The following is a 17067-nucleotide window of genomic DNA, read 5'->3' as shown; positions in this document are numbered from 1 at the left end:
CAATATAAGGTGAAAGAAAATTTGAGACATGAGAGGCCCTGAATCTGTGGGTAATTCACGTTCTGCTATGCTGCATGGGCCATGCAGGCACCAATGTAGCACCTTGATTTCAGCACCTGCAGTAGCAGAGCCTTCTCCCCACACACCATGACGGAGGAGGTTCTTATACTGTGAATTGGGCATTCACACACATATTCAGTCCCATTTACAGTCAGTACATGACTTACTTTGATAGGTACTTTCTTCTAGTAACACATCCCAACCTAAAGTGAGGCTTATTTGGAACAAGTATTATTGTCTCTGTGGAAGAGAAGTGACTTTAAACTTTACTGAGTGGGGCCAGTGTTGTGGCACACTGGTTAACCTGCAATGCCAAAATCCCATAATGAGACTGCCAGTTTGAGTCTCAGCAGGTCCACTTGTGATCCAGCTCCCTGCTAATGTACCTGGGAAAACAGCACAGATGGACCAAGACCTTGCAACCCAGTCACCCACATGAGAGACCCAGACGGAGGTCCTGATTGTTGGCTTCAACCTGGCCTTTGAGACCATTTGGGGAATGAACCAACAGATGTAAGATCTCTGTCACTCTCTGCCTTTCAAATAAAAATCAAATACATCTTGAAAAAAAAAAAAAAAGGCTTTACACAGTGACATAAAATAATTGTTGCAGAGTTGAACAACCATAGACCATTCTAACAATTTTTTAAAATGCCAAATTTTATCTTCCAACAAGTATAATTTCTTTGTTTATATGTTTCAAAAGCCAATAACATTGCAAGAGCCAGAAAATTTGTTAAAACATTTTTTAAGATAGTAAGGGCAAGGGGGACTTAGCTTTTAAAACTTATGATAAACCTACATCAATGAAATCAATGTTACATTAACACAGAAATGGATAGGCAAATCTTTGGAGCAAAACAGAATCTAGAAATATACCTGTCTATGAAAACTAATATTAATAACAGTGATGTTTCATAAGTACATGGAAACAATACACCAAACATTTGGAAACTAAATTGGGAGTACTCCTCATGTTAAACACCAGAGTAAATCTAAATGGATTAAAGAGTAAAAGTAAAATTATAAACATGTTAGTAGAAAAATTAGGAAAGTCATGTAATTTGCATAAACCTTGTTTCTAAGACAGGTTTGCTATATAATGAAAATCTTCTGTAACCCACACAATAAAGGCAAAAGATATGTAATAATTATTTAGATGTGTTCATACCCTCAATAGCTAATGTTTTCATAAGCTAATTAGAAAAATACTGTATCAGAAAAATAAGCAAAGAACACAAAAAAGAAAGTCACAAAAGGAAAAGTGAAAATGACCAAGAGACTCATATAGAAACCCTCAAACTGATTAGTAATAAAATGCTAATTGAAACAGCAACAAGACATTATTTTCCACTTAATAAATTGATAAAGATTAGAAAAAATGAGAAGGGCTGGGAAACATATTCTTCTGTTACTAAGGGGAGAATTAACTTCTCTGGAGAGACTCAGGCAATGCATCTCAAAGTATTTTAAAATATGCATATCCTTTGACCCACTAATTTAATCTCTAGAAATTAATCCCAAGGAGATGATAATAATGTGCAAAAAAATCAATCCAAGGGCATTTTATAATAATGAAAAATTGAGAAATAACTTAAGTAACCTAAAATAAGATAAGCTATATTACGTCCAACAATAGAAACATTAAAATAGTGTTTTATTTACTGACATAGAAAGGTATATATCCTCAGGGGGAAAAAAGCACATTACATAAAAAAGTGCATATACAGCAAGTCCACTTTATTTTTAAAAAACACACATAGAGCAAAAGTGTACAAGGATGTGATGTACATTCAAATATTTAATGATGGTATCTTGCTGATAGGATTATGAATATCTTGAGATATATTTCTTTCAATTGTCCACTAATTCAAAATTTCCTACAATAAACATGTATTACTTTTGAATTAGGAGAAACCATTAGAAACTATTAAACTTTAAGAATAGAAAAATCTCTATTTCTTTAAAAAGAAATATTATAGTTCTTAGCAATAGGAACAATGGCTTTCCTGAATGATGCTAATTTCCCTCTTTGACCTAAGGCTAAACAAAGTTGTCTGTTACCTCTGAAACCAAACAGAAGCAAAATTCAGACAGACTCAAAAGCTCACAAACTCCTGGAGAAAGCCTGATGACTGTCATTAATTTTCAAAAGCAAACATTACTCCTCACTCCGCTCTCAGGAGCCAGGTCTCTACCACGGAGGGATTTTGTGAAGACGCAGCTTCCTACCTGTGTCTTTGGGAATCTGAGTTCTCTCTTTCCACCTCCTTTCATTGATTTTATGGCAAAATCTCATTAACTGTGCATCAGAGCAAACTCTGCAATTTTCTAAATGTATCTGTCCATGACTGAGGCATACTTTAAAAGCCTGTATCTCTGCACGGAAATACTTTGTCATTTTTCTTCCCTTCTTTTTACCTGCACACGCTTTTCAAATTGTCTATACAGAGACTGTTCCTACTGTAATAGGATATATTTCTTACTTTTCCAAGGAAATACAATAGAAATATATCAAAATGTTAAATAGAGCTTATTTCTTACAGTGGGAATTTGCTTTCCTTTAAAAATTATTTCCACATGCTCTACATTTGCTATAATAATCATTTAACATTTTACAACAGAAAATGTCTTAATATTTATTTTTGAAAATGTAAAAATATTGAAGCCTAGGGCATAGTCTAGGACTGTAAGTGAAGTCAGAATCCTTGAGAACAGGTTGGATGCCTGCCTGTGTGGACTCTGTCCCAAACTTTGGATTGGCTTGGTGGCTACAGACTTTGGAAGAATGGTCCCCGTGGGTGTTGCAAGCTTGTTGAGTAGACCCTTGTTGGAGACAACAGAGGGACCCATGCTAGGAAAGTTGAGCACACATACTTCCATTGGAGAAATTCTCTGGCTGTGTATCTTTCTATGGAGAGAGGCCAAAGTAAAGGCAAGCACGTCTGGCCCAGAAATCTATGTGAACGTGGGGAGCTAAGGAAAAACCACTTTCCTTCTTACAAGGATTGATTGGCTTGCACAGCCCCAGCTGGAACTCTCGGGGCACACAGCCTCCTTTGCATCGAGCCATTGCATTTGTTGGCGCTGAGGGGTCTGTCAGCATTTCATTATAACCCCCTATTGTCAGGGGTTTAGAATTCAGCCATAAAAACTTACACTGAGCTGGAACTTGGCACACACTGCTACCGCCAGGAAGTGAAGTTTGTATGTGAAATTGAAAAAACATCTGTTTGGCCATTTTTGAAGTAGTGTGAGAGCAAATGCAGGAAAGATGCGGGTTTTTGATACTCGGCACTGGCTGTAATGCAAGTCAAACTTGACTGAGAGGCTTGGCTCTGTTTCTTTTTTAATGTCTCTGGCAAGTGATTGCTCTATGGCATGGTCCAGCCACATCAAACTCATTTAAAAAAGAAAATGAAATATCCCAGAATTGTGCTTTCGGACATAAGCAACGGAACTGATGAAATGTTTTCCCCTGGGCTTTGCTTGTATTTCCCACAGAAGTGAAGACTTCTCTGGTTAGAAATACAGGTCAGGTGCTATGGTAATGAACTCCATTGGGTATTCAGTAGTTTTCGCAGTAGGGAATTTGATTGTAATGAATGCATTGTTTGGAATCCTAATCCTGGTCTGCAGCCCCTTCGGAGCATCCCAGTGAAAATGAAGGTGCAAATGATCACCGCAGTTACAGGAGCAGCCGAGAGGAGGCCCTCTACACCCTTCCATCTTCCAACTGGGCAGCGGGCCTATTTTCTCTTCTGCCTACTCTCTGTATGCTGTCTTATTTCACCAGGTAATTTCAAGATCTGGGGTGTGATCAACTTTCCTGTGGGAGGGAGTGTGGGTGACCATGAAAGAACAGTGGAAAGAAGTCATTCATTACTTGCTGGAGTGGGTGGGAGTTCTTTCCTTCCAAATGAATTATCCAGTAAGAACATTAAGCAATTGACATCCAACTGGGCATCTTCGTTGACCTTTTCCTTCCTTCTCTACCTCCTTCTCTCCTTCTCTTTGCCTCCCCCACCGACCTCTCTCTCTTTCCCTATCACCACACTATACGTTATAGTATTAGATTGACCACTTTCGATCAAGACAACTATTTCATGTGGTTCAACCTTTTACAAATAAGAATGTATGATTGTACTATATGACATTTCTGTTTTTATAGATCAAAAGTAGTCAAATAGAGGAAATTTCATATGGTTCAGACTAATGAAATATTACAAAATAGAGTGAATATGTCATAGTATTGAATAATTTAAAAACACAGTATCCAGAGTCTGATGACATGAGTTCTAGCCTCATTTTTGCTATTTATTGGTTCTAATCCACACAATATATCTCCTCATTTTGTACAAGGGAAAATGGCAATGATAATCATTATATCCAGGTTGCAAGGTGGTTGTGAGGATCTGATTGAATTCCAGAGGTAAGTATTATTCACATAGTGGTTTCTTGTCATCACATCACTTACAGGGGTTGTTAAAGATGTGGGCCTCTTACCACACAGGACACCTTCTCCATGAGGAAGTCTGGGAAAAACCTTCCTAAGTGCTCCAAAATGGAAGGATCCACATTCCTCCTGAGCTCCCTAAGACAATGCATGTGTGGACATAACCTCGTATAGCAAGTAGTGGTCTCTCTTTGCTTTAGCATCTTGAAAATTCAGAACCACATTAATGATTCCCCTGAATGAACCAAATGACAACTATGCTTGTCATTGGATTGATCTAATTTTCCTCAACATACTTTTTTTCCTTTTATCTCAGTTTCTTACTAGTTTCTAGTTTGTACTTTCAGACACTCATCTGACTATTATGATTCCTCCAATATTTCTGGAACCAGATAAGGCAAAACCAAGCCAAGAAACAAATCAAGCAATAATTTGTTTCCCTGGACCACACTAATCTAATTAGCCTGGGCCATCTGACGAGACACAACATAGAACTTTGCAGTAACAAGATTCCAGTTGTGCTAGAAGAATCGACCCCTCCTGCCCTCTGCTACTTGGTGCTCTGTTCTAATCACACTGTGCAGAGGGCTGGGTGACTGAATTGTACAGATAAACTAGAAATTACTCATGGGCGTGTGTTTTCCCAGGGAACCAAAAGTCCAAAGGCTGTGAGAGGCAGCCTCCCAAGTATGTCGCTCCCTATACTGCGGTGGACATGGCTGTGTGCTGTCCTTGACATGTCCTTGTTCCTGGCAAAAGGAACCACTCTGGGTGAAGAGAGGACAGCTTGCAGAGCCTTGCAACAACACCCAGGGTTTAAGAACTCTCCTCGATCACTTCAGACGCTGCCTGCCAGCATGTCCCCTGGCCTGAAGCTTTCTCTGAGATTTGAAAAACACACTCTGTCCAGGCTCCTGGGACCATTGTGCAAGTTCCCAGCTTAGCTCCCAAAGCAACCCATGAGTGTTCACAACTGCCAGAGCGTCAACTTTGCTGCTAGACCAAAGATTAAGATTAGGAGGTGCTGTCTCGATCTATCTCAGTATATCCACAGTCAACTTTCACCTCTCTGGAGGTACTGAAGGGAAGAGAGGATCGTGTTACAAAGTCAAAAAGAAGCACAGAGTGATGTACAGAATAGCTTCCAGTCATCTATTTTGGGCCCAGTTGCCCTGCTGGACTCCAGCTACAGTTTCTCACCATAACATAGAGATAAAAAATACTAACCTCAGAAAGTTCTTATGAATATGAAATATTACATCTGAGAGTATCTAATGAAGAACACCCATATTAGTAAAGGAAATTGAATCTTAACTGTTCACAGTCATCCTCACAAGCCATAAGACAAGGCACATCAGAAACTTCATGGATAACGGAATCAAAAGTTATCTGGTACAAAAAAAAATTTCGAGTTCATATATAGTTTTTCATAATACTCATTTTCCATGAACTTTTTGAAGCGCTATAATTTACTCTTTCACTCTAATAAAGGAATCGCGTCATTCTTTTTCTTCTCCCAGAAGGCACTGAGTAACCAAATGAATCAAATTCCAACTAAGGGGACAGAATGCAAGGCAGGAAGGCCATTTCACAAAGAAACTGAGCTACTCCCCCAAAAAGCCAGCATTATTTAGGAAAGCAATTTTCCCTTGAAAGGCTCAAGGGAAAAACCCAGAGACAGAAAGGCAGAGAGAGTTGGACGCACGGACGAGCACTTACTTCCGTAAGGGGAGCCTGTGGGTGAGCCGTTGAGAAAGCCTGGTGACCCTGGAACGCCCAGATTGGCCATGGGGACGTTGCTGTAGCCATTCATACTATTGCTGGAGGTACTGTAGTTCGACTGCTGAGGTGTAGAGCTCGAAGAGTATCCCCGGGGAGAGATGCTGCTTGTGTTGCGGATGTATCCTGGACAATACAGGAAAAGCTCAGGTAAACCAACCGGCGTGCACAGTCAGGCCACATGTACCCAGCCCAGGTCTGCACCAGCCCCCAACCATGGAACACTGCCAAGTTGCTGTTACTCCTGGGCAGGGGTGGGAGGTGTGCAGTTCGTCTTCACCCTCTGGTTTCTTCCCAAAGCAAGGTGATATCCCTGATGTTCCTTCCTTCCTCTTCTTTCAAACCAGCCCTCAGTATCTCCGTTCAAACTAAGGACTGAATGAGCAAATGCGGCGTGGAAGGCCATCTCACAAACTGTATTTCACATGATATTGGAGTCCTGTGGGATACTAATCGGCATCACTGAGAAAAGCATTTTATGGTCACATAAATCTGGGCAGATATTATGTCCTGTAGACATTTCTTGAAGATTCGTGTATGAAAGGCCAAGAGAATAAATAAATTGGTTTAACTAGGCTAACTTAATGTTTCCCAAGTTTAATACACCACAGCATCTTTATTAGAGGTTGGGAGGAAAGGTGCCCCAATAACACCTCCAGGACCAGTTGAATTCTGAAGAACAGAGATGTAAATTTGGGGTTGTTGCATGCCCTTTTTGGGCTGGAACTCATTTTCATTCAAAAACACTGGTGAGTTCACAAAAATGTGCTGTTCTTTTAGCACAGGGCTTTGAGATGTCAGCAACTAAGTGTGAGAGGATCCATTCCATGAGCGGGAGAGGGGAAGGGGTGATGGGTCCTCCCCACACTCCTGAAACCCCAACCCACAGACATTATTCAATCTATTCTGAAATAAGCTGCTTTGGATAAGTGTCTCAAAAACTACCCAAATTTGACATCAAATGAAAAAGAAAATAACTCAATATATGGTCTGTAAGTCCCATTCTGCCAAAAAAAAAAGAGAAAAAGAAACAGAAAGAAAGAGAGAGGGAGAGAGAGAGCAAGAGTGAGAGAGAGAGAGAAAGAAGGAAGGAAAGGAGGAAAGAATGAGAAATGAAAAAAAAAAAGCAGAGAGAAGAAAAGAAAAGGAAGCAATAATGTATCCCCACCTACTCTTGTGCAAGAACTCACTCTGGGCAGAAGGAGAAATTATCTTCCAATGGATGAATGAGATTAGAAATAAAACTATCCCAAGTTAGATATACCATTAAGAGCATTTGTTTTTATAAATGATTTATGGCAGATTTAGACTTTATAATAAAGCCAACCTCAATGAATAAATCTTTGCTTAGTATACTTAAAAGCACACTTAACTATATGAGAGTATTGCCAAGGGCTTACGGAGGGTGGGCATTTGGCCTAATGGGCAAGATGCTGGTTAAGATGCCTGTGTGCATGTCAGCATGTCTGGATTTGAAACCCAGCTCCACTCCAGACTTCAGCTTCCTATGGATGGAACTCCTGGCCTCCAGCTAGTTGCCTACTCTAGGCCCAAGCCTTTGTGGGCATTTGGGAAGTGAACCACAAATGAGTGTACACACACACTCTCTCTTTCCATCTGTTTCCCTCTGTGTGTCCCTCTGCCTATTGAATAAATGAATAAAAGGTTTTTAAAGCTTATGGAAAACTGGAATAAAAAGGTAAATCTATTTTGATGCAAAAACAATTGTGAAACCCATACATAATTCTTCCATAATTCACATATCCTATGAACAATTTGACGACTTCTTATATATGTTTGTTGCTATATATTTGCTTATGTGATAAAACACAGTGGAAGTTACCAAACAGAAGCAAGTCACTTGCTGTTGGTACCAGGAAGAGAGAGTTAGATATAATAGATGACAACGGCAATAATCTACCTCTTTTCATCATTCATTCTGCTTATCACAACAGCAGAATATAAATTTTATGCAATTAGTACCTATAAGTCTAGTTTTTATAAGCCTAAACCCTTCTAAATTCATATTAGCCAATCTTATCCTTAAATATTTCCAGTTCAAGGATTCTATCTGGAACCTAAATAGCTGAAAATTACATAACACAGTACCTATAATGTTGAAATAATCCAATTTAAGATTCTATTGCTTATCTGGGGACACATTCTGTGTGATAGTGTATGGCTCAAGCTGTCACTCCAGAACCAGTCTCTTAAACATATAAGATGTACTTGAGCTTTGACTCCAGGAAAGGCAGTACCTTGATTATTTCCTTGAGTTGACTCTGAGATGCTGACCCCAAGCTGGCTGCCATAGGAATTGATTCCCATCATGCCACTGTGAGCTGGGGAGCTGGAGAGAGCTGGAATCTGACCAGGATTCCTAGGGACACTGTAGAGGGCTTCAGCAATGTCTGCAGCTCGCTTCAAAATGATATCCTGTAAAGTGGCAGGTTAGGGTGAGCATCTTACTTAGCGTGAAGAATCAAACTCAACAGAGTAAGATGTGGGCTTCTCACCTGGTTATTGTGTGGTGTGCCATAAAGAGCTTCCACCAGATCTGCAGCTCTTTTCAACAGCATTTCCTGGAAAAGAAGGGGTGGGGTCGATAATAAAGAAAGGTAAAGTCCAAAATACGGCAAACAAAGGAAGATTACGGATAAAAACTGGAAGTCCACACATTCTGCCAAAATGTAAAAAATCAGCAAAGAGGATTTGACAGGCAGAATACAATCATTCACATAAATTCCTCTAGAAATATTTATGTGCATGAAATTTACCACTATGAAATAGTTCCATAAACAGTTGTGCTACCAAAACAAACAGACAAAATCAACCAAACTGAGGGTAGAGTTGATTATAACTAATGTCATAGAATTTCTATTAAAAACTACTTTTAGATCTCTCTATTTAAAATTCTGGGACTCTAATTAACCAAATATTCTTAAAACGATTGATGGACCTGAATTTAGCTGTTTGCCAAGGAGTTGTCCAGAGTACTGAAATTGTCTTGGCAATGCCTTCTGCAAAATTTGGTTCTAATAAAGATGAATTCTTTCAATAATATTTCCCCCTGTTCACTTTAACCAGAGAGAATTAGTAATCACTAATCCCTTTCCTCTCATTTTGTCTTTTCCACCTCCTGTTTTTTACAGCCGTTTAAATTGCTATTAACCTACTTTCCAGATATCATCTCATTTAATGGTGGAGCTGGGGATTTTTCCAGCAGGAACATAAAAGTATGATGTAAAAGCAACTGTGCAAGTTGGATTTTACTCACAGCACAGAATAAAGAGCATGGCATTTTCTATTTTGTGTGTTGAAAGTGCACATATGAATGTACATTTTTAATAGCTTTCATTAGTTGAATGACAATTAATAAATTGATGTATGTTTTAAATAAAGAAAGCTACCATCATGGACCAGATTCATAATACAATTTTCATAAGTAAGTTCATTTAAAAGTGATGAATTTCATAGAAATTTCATATGGAAATGTCTTTCTCTTCATTAAATACTTATATCCATAGTAGGCTCTCAATGAATACTTGATCATAGATTAGTAGGCTCCTGCAATGATGGGTAAATAAAATCATATTTAAATACAAAGGAGTGGAGCTTACATTTTTAAGCAATTATGCAGATATTTACTTTCATAAACTTGGCAGTGTTTTATAAGCTGAATACTCTTGTGGTGTATCTGCTTTACAGGCCCAACTTTTCACATTTCAGGGGAGTATTTCCTCTGAGATTAATCAAAATATATTTCATAGTTAGTAGATATTTTATATGCATCTTGGATCTAAAGCCCAGCCAAATTTCAAGGTCTAATTAATTTTAATGGGATGTAAATGGCTTGATTTGTCCAAGTTTGCAGAAATTCTGCAAAAAAAGTACTCACAAGTCTATTTCCAAAGCATTTTACCTTAGCTAATCTCTCCGGGTCTCCAGGATGCCTTGGGATGACTTTCTGCAGTCTCTGGAAGCCATAGTCAATGGTCGGTTCATTTAAAGCTGAAAGATAGAAGCCCTCACTGTAAGTGTGTGTCCTGGCCGTGAAGCCAAGTTGCAAGTTGAGTCTTCCACATATTGTCTAAGAACTAATACATACATGGATGCAGTTAGTGTTTTATGCCAGGGATAGTGTTGACTTCACAGTTAAATGTGAAATGTATAGTAATTTTACACTTTCCCACTAGAATAACATTTCAAAATTTTAGCATTTTTACAGATATTATTTCTGCCTTAAGTGCACAAATGTATAATTCTCTGTGCATTCTCAAAAAAAATGCATTATCAACCATATCTCAATTTCTTATAAAGATAATAAACTACCGTGATATTGTTTTCCCTACTCCCTTCCTCTCCTCTTTCCCAGGTATGTCTTTACCACCTACTAATTCTAAATATCACTGTTTCTTAATCATTCTGCTAAATATGTGTATTCACACAAATACAACCCTTCTATGAACTTATTTTCAAAAATCCTGTTCCTGTCTGCATAGGATGAACACGTGCACCAGTTGCAATCATCCTCAGTTACACACACATTTTTAAGATTCTGGGCTCCTCTCTCTCCTTCAAGGTCCTTGGGCGCGGAACTCATTTTGTTTCCCCTCTGTGCTCTCCTTCTCTAAGACAGGGCCTGGAACAAATGGCTGCTTAGTGTCAGTGACTAAAATGAGGGCGTGACCAAGGCGGTGAATGAATGACAAACTTCCAGTTTTCTTTTATTCTTTCTCGTTCCTCCCTTCCTTTATTTTGAAAAATTTTGTTGTTTAAATTTTATGGTTTGAAAATTAATACATGATCAAAGTAAAGAAAAAGATACAAATAATAAAATGATTCCCTGAACTCTAGTTATAAAGCAATAAGCTCAGCAGTGTGTGCGTTCTTCTCTTCCATTGTGCACATGTATTTTATAAACATTTGTTGTTATTATCCTAACATCAAAATGATACCTTTCTTATGAGAAGTTATTTAAAAATTTAAATACAGAAATAGAAATAAAATCACTTATAAACCCACCACTTACAAGATGACCTGGATTAACATTTTGGTTTATATCTTTCCAGATTTACACACACTTAATATTATCCAGAGACAAACTATTCATGCTGCGCCATAACCTACTTTTTATCTACTCAATAATACTGTATATCATAAACTTTCCCCTAGGTTATTAAATATTCTTTTATAACATTATTTAAAATTCCTGCATATTTTTCCATGACATGTTCTATAATTTATTTAAATGACTTCTTAATGTTGGGCATTTAATGTGATCTTAATTTCTCACTATTATAAAAATCAGAGCAGCGATTAGCCTTTGCATATAACTTTAGTTATTTCAATCAACAAATTCTAAAAATTAGAATTACTGGATCAAAAGTTGTGATTTGTATTTGAGACCTTTCGCACACCCTGTCAAATTGCTGCTCAGAAGAATATGTGAATTTACACTCCTTTTCACAACACATGTAGTCCTCTTCACCTGCGTCTCTTACTCGCCAGTGAGGCTGAAGAAGTCTTTTTTAGACTAGTATTTGCTGATCATTTTAATTCCCCCTTTTATATACTTCTTATTAATGCTAATAATAATGCCCCCAAAAGGAGTATGATATTGTGTATTCTTACTCGATTTCTTTAAATGGAATAACTAACATTTTGCCACCAGATGCAGTGCTGGCTATTTGAGAAGATATTATTTACCATGTTTCAATAAGAGGTTTTTTTTATAAGAAGTTTCTGGAAATTTAGAAAATTACAGTCACAAAAATTTTCTGTTTGACCAGTTTAAATTGTATTTTATAACAGATTTCCCAATATTTCACAAGTAAACATTAAAACAACAATGTGGTATATAATTTTCTTAGTATTCCTGATTTCAATTTGTTAATATTTTCTTAAGGTTACCAATGTGTGGATTGGATGAATTATATTACTATGAATAATGTGTGGTACACAGTGACACTCATAAGTCGGTTATTGTTATTGCTGATATCAGGGATTTTAACATGTGTGTCCATATGAAGGACCAAAATTTCATGCCTGCTTCTGTTCAGCTTATGATTGTACACCAGTTTTAGAAGACAAATTGGGTAATTTTCTGTATCCTAGCCTCTAAAACTTACCATGAATAGCATCTCTTAACTAAAACTTTGAAAGAACCTAGTAAAATTGCTCTCAGTCACCCACTTTTTAATGAGCAGGACACAGATTTTATTGCATAAAATCACTGCAATTTGGGGAAACATGTTCTAGCAGTTAGTGTATTCTAACAAACACATAGGCATATTCTCACAGTCAATAGGCCTCTGCATGTTGCACACTCTCTCTCTCTCCCTCCAGAGTTCCCTTTATTCTTGTCTTGATAACTCATAGTTATCCTGCCTTGGTTTCCTAGCATGAGTTATAGTTATAAGCCTAATCTCTGAAATGCCCAGAATTCCATACTTTTCCTCTAACAATGTACCTAACCCGTGGAATTTTAACTGAATATTCACTTGTTCAACTCCTCCAGATACTAGGCTCTGGACAGGGGCTGTGTCTTTCAGAACTCATTCATCCTTATATTTCTTTAACATTGTGCACAATCTTATTTTATTTTATTTTACTTATTTGAAGTGGGGAAAGTGGGAATAGAGAAAGAAAGAGATCTTCTGTCTTCTGGTTGGCTCCCTAAATGCCTGCAACAGCCATGGCTAGGCCAAGTCAAAAAGCCCAGAGCCTAGAATTCAATCCGGTCTTCCATGTGAATGACAAGGACCTAAGTACTTGAGCCAAAATTCACTGTCTTCCCAGGATCTTCATTAGCAGAAAACTGGAATAGCAAGAAGAGCCAGGACACAAAAACAGGTGCTCTGATATGGGATGAGGGTATCCCAAGTGAGGTCTTAACTACTGCGCCAAAGCAGCTACCACTCCATTCTTAGGTTAACCCCAGGTTAGTGTTTGACACCAGTGGGATCCTCTCCATCTGGCTTTCCTGAACTCACACTGCTCTTCCTTACTTCTTCTCTGGCCGTGCCGTCTCTGCCTACTTTGCAGGCTGTCCTTTCTCTGCCCATCTGGTAAATAAGGATGCTCCTCAAGCTCCTCTGCTTCGCTACACACTCTGCCAGGGAACTCCATCCATGTCCCAGTGACTTCCATGCCAAGCTACATGGTGATCATCACACATCTTTGTTTGTAGTGCAAATGGCTTGCTGGAGCTTCAGCCTTACACAGGGTGAGCATCTGTAATCCACAAATAGAAAATGCTGGATACGACACCCAAAACGCATTGGATTTTGGAGCATTTCAGATTAGAGATGCTCAGTCAATAAAGTCTATGCAAATATTCCAAAATTCAAAAACTCTTGAAATCTGAAGTGTTTCTGAGTTCCAAGCCTTTTGGATAAGCAATATGCAACCTGTATATCCAACAGTTGGCTAAAAATTTTCACTGGAATATCCCATAGATTCCTCCCATCACAAATATCCAAACTCATGAGATTTTTGTTGTTGTTGTTGTTGACAGGCAGAGTTAGACAGTGAGAGAGACTGAGAGAAAGGTCTTCCTTCTGTTGGTTCACCCCCTAAGTGGCCACTATGGCCGGCGTGCTGCACCAATCTGAAGCCAGGAGCCAGGTGCTTATCCTGGTCTCCCATGGGGTGCAGGGCCCAAGGACTTGGGCCATCCTCCACTGCCTTCCCAGGCCACAGCAGAGAGCTGGCCTGGAAGAGGGGCAACCAGGACAGAATCTGGCGTCTGGACTGGGACTAGAACCCAGTGTGCCAGCGCCGCAGGCAGAGGATTAGCCGAGTGAGCCGTGACGCTGGCCCAAACTCATGAGATTCTCAGAGAATAGCACCATTGTACATCTAATTTCCAGTCAGAAGCCTTATATTCATTCTTTATTTCTTAATTTCACTTGTACTTTTCTAGAAAAATCATATATTTCACCAGGATTTAAAATTTTTAGCATAAATTCTACATAGTATTTGACTAAAATTTCTAACCTGTCATTCTACTCCCACATTTTGCTGTAATTTTCTGAATGGCCTTATTTCTAGTTTTTATTTTCTTTTGTTCAAAAAAGAATGATATTTCTAGACAGTTCAGTATTAAATTGTTATCTCTTGTTTTAACTAATTGTACTGAATCCAAAACAGGTGGCCTCACAGTTTCTACCTTTGGGTTTTAAGTGCTTTTAAATTTTTTAAAAAATTACTTGAGAGCAAGAGAAAGTGAGAGCAAGAGAGCATTCACATGTACTGTGTCACTCTCCAAGTGGTCTGAAATGCCCAGGACCAGGCACTGCTGAAGCCAGGCGCCAGGAACTCAATCCAGATCCTTCTGGGATGACAGGAACACATTATCTGAGCCATCACCACTGCTTCCTGGAGCCTGCATTAACAGGAAGCCGGAGTCAGAGCCAGAGCTGGACACTGAACCCAGGTACTCAGATGAGGGAGTCAGGCATCTTGACCTTTGTCTTAACTGCCGGCCGAAATGCCTTTCTGGAGTGTTTTGTGAATTATACATATTAGTCTTGTCTGTGTTCCGTGAGTAATGCTTTAATGTTTATTTAATATATCTTTTTATCATATTTTAGCATGCCTTACCAATATTTGCTACTATAAATTTGTTTTTCCACATCTTGCTTGTTTTCTTTTAGTATCTATATTGATATGTATGTATATATATGTATTATATACATATAATAGCATAATATATAATATAATATATATTCCTAGTGATTTGGAAGAGACATACCTTTTTAAATTTAAACAGCGCCTTTAGATGTCTCTAACAATCTTTATTTTTTCTAATTACTTGAATCTGTTGAGCCCCTCCGTATATATGGAATTTTAAAAAATTTAATTGAAATATAATTGTACCTATTTCTGAGGTCCAATGCAATAAATCAACACATCTGTACTATGGATAATGATCAAGTCAGGCCGATCAGTATCTCTCTCTCCTCAAAGCATATATAAGGAATTTTATTTGACTTTAATTTTCCCATCTCATTCATCCATTTTTACATTTTTGTTGGTAGTTTATCATCTTGTACTGTTATTATTAATAGGCTTTCTATGTCTTTTATCTTTTAGAAACCAATTTACCCATTTACATTAAGTTTTATCACCAAACGAACAGCAATTTAGACACCGTACATTTTAAATTGCTTCTACTTTGTGACATCATAACTTTGTCCTTGCATTCTTCTTCAATTCAATTCTCTGCAGTCAGATGACAACAGAGTTGAGGGCCAGACATTTGGCACTCTGGTTAAGACACCACTTAGGATACCTGTAACACTTTTAGATTTCTGGGGCTCAAATCCTGGCTGTGCTCTCAATTCCAGCATCCTGCTGATGTACACCCTGGGAGAGAGCAGGTGGATTCTGGTCACCCACGTGGAACACCTGGGACTGAGTTCCTGGCTCCTATCTTTAACATAGCCGAGCCCTGGCTGTTGAGGTTGAGAGCATCCGGAGAGTGAACCAATGGATTGGGAGATCTCTCTGTCACTCTCCCTGTCTTTCTGCCATTCAAATAATAAATAAATAAGTTGAATTCTGAGTTCTGCCTGAGCCCTTGAAACAAGAGAAAACCATTCTGTCTTTTCCACATATAAACAACTTCTAAGTGTTAAACACAATCTTTTCTACTCAGGGTCAAGTTTCTGTTTATACCACTGTTGTAACTCCCCAAGGCAGAGACAGGGCAGGCCTCGGGGCTTGTCAGGGTCTCCTCTATGACTTCCTGGTCACCTTTCTTTCCCAGGAGGAGAATGATGAGTCTGGCTTCACACATCCTCTGATCCATGCTGTCTGCACACATCAGCACAACACAACAGTGCTGGCGTATGAATGACACTAGATTCAAACATTTACACCAAAATTCCCTTATTTTTATGTTTTTCTGAAAATATCCTCTAACATATTCTGAGGGTGTGGTTGGGGAAGATTAAACACTTGCACTTATATTACAATCTTACTGAGGAACATGTAAGTATAGCTATGTGCATAATTGGAATCATTCTAGAAACTTTTTTCCACTTAGCATTACAATGCCAGCAATTTTCTTTTTCTTTAATTACAATGCCAGCAATTTTCTTTAATAAGAGAATTTAGTGGCTATAATGTACAATAATGAAAATCATAATTACCAGTGTTCGAATTTACCTAGGGCTTACTATGTTACCAGGATTCTGCAAAGCCTTTTATATGCATTGGCTCATTTAATCCTCATTGCCACCCTATGCTGTGGGGTTTATCCCCACTTTCAATGCACTTCCATATGGGAAAGATGGAGCTGTACCAGGCTTCTCTAGCTCCCAAGCCTGTGCTCTTTGCCTTTTGCACTGTAGACCTAGAAATATTTCTGCCATTGCTCTCTGTGCTTCGTCCCCAGCTTTGAGCAAAGGGCTGCAGACATAGAGTGGGATGCCTTGCCTAGGGTGCCTGGCTTTTCAGTCTTTGAGAGAGAGAAGGTTTCATTTGGTATCAACTGCAAATACAAACAGCTCCCTTGCAAGCAGAATTGGTGACAAAATACACAGGGTGAATTATCGCATACTTTTTAAAAATTATGCACCATTTTGTTACCCAAAATGTTGGTTTCCTTAAATAGAGAAAACTGAAAAAATATAGATAAGGGTGTGCTCACAATGAGCCGAATAAAAAGAAGTAATGTCCCATAAGGTAGAAAATCTAACCCCTCAACATCTCGATTGCTGTCCTTGCCCCTTCCTTCCTGTCTGCCTGGCTACTCCTACATT

General features: G+C 38.6%; 1 protein-coding gene across 2 annotated transcripts in view; it reads right to left on the bottom strand.

The window, feature by feature from the left end:
- EBF2 (EBF transcription factor 2) overlaps window positions 1-17067 on the bottom strand; it is a 207019-nt gene that overhangs the window by 11730 nt on the left and 178222 nt on the right. For both annotated transcript variants that reach the window (XM_051831968.3, XM_089327221.1), the window contains 4 exons: window positions 10218-10306; window positions 8812-8877; window positions 8554-8731; window positions 6236-6421 (listed from right to left, as the gene is read on the bottom strand). In XM_051831968.3, the coding sequence (XP_051687928.1) occupies window positions 6236-6421; window positions 8554-8731; window positions 8812-8877; window positions 10218-10306 (519 nt within the window). The remainder of the gene's footprint in view (window positions 1-6235; window positions 6422-8553; window positions 8732-8811; window positions 8878-10217; window positions 10307-17067) is intronic.

This window comes from Oryctolagus cuniculus, chromosome 2, assembly GCF_051225735.1.
Source record: "Oryctolagus cuniculus isolate XC-2025 breed Fujian yellow rabbit chromosome 2, ASM5122573v1, whole genome shotgun sequence".
Taxonomy (NCBI): domain Eukaryota; kingdom Metazoa; phylum Chordata; class Mammalia; order Lagomorpha; family Leporidae; genus Oryctolagus; species Oryctolagus cuniculus.
Note: the sequence above shows the minus strand (reverse complement) of the source record. Positions and strands in the feature narration are given on the sequence as shown.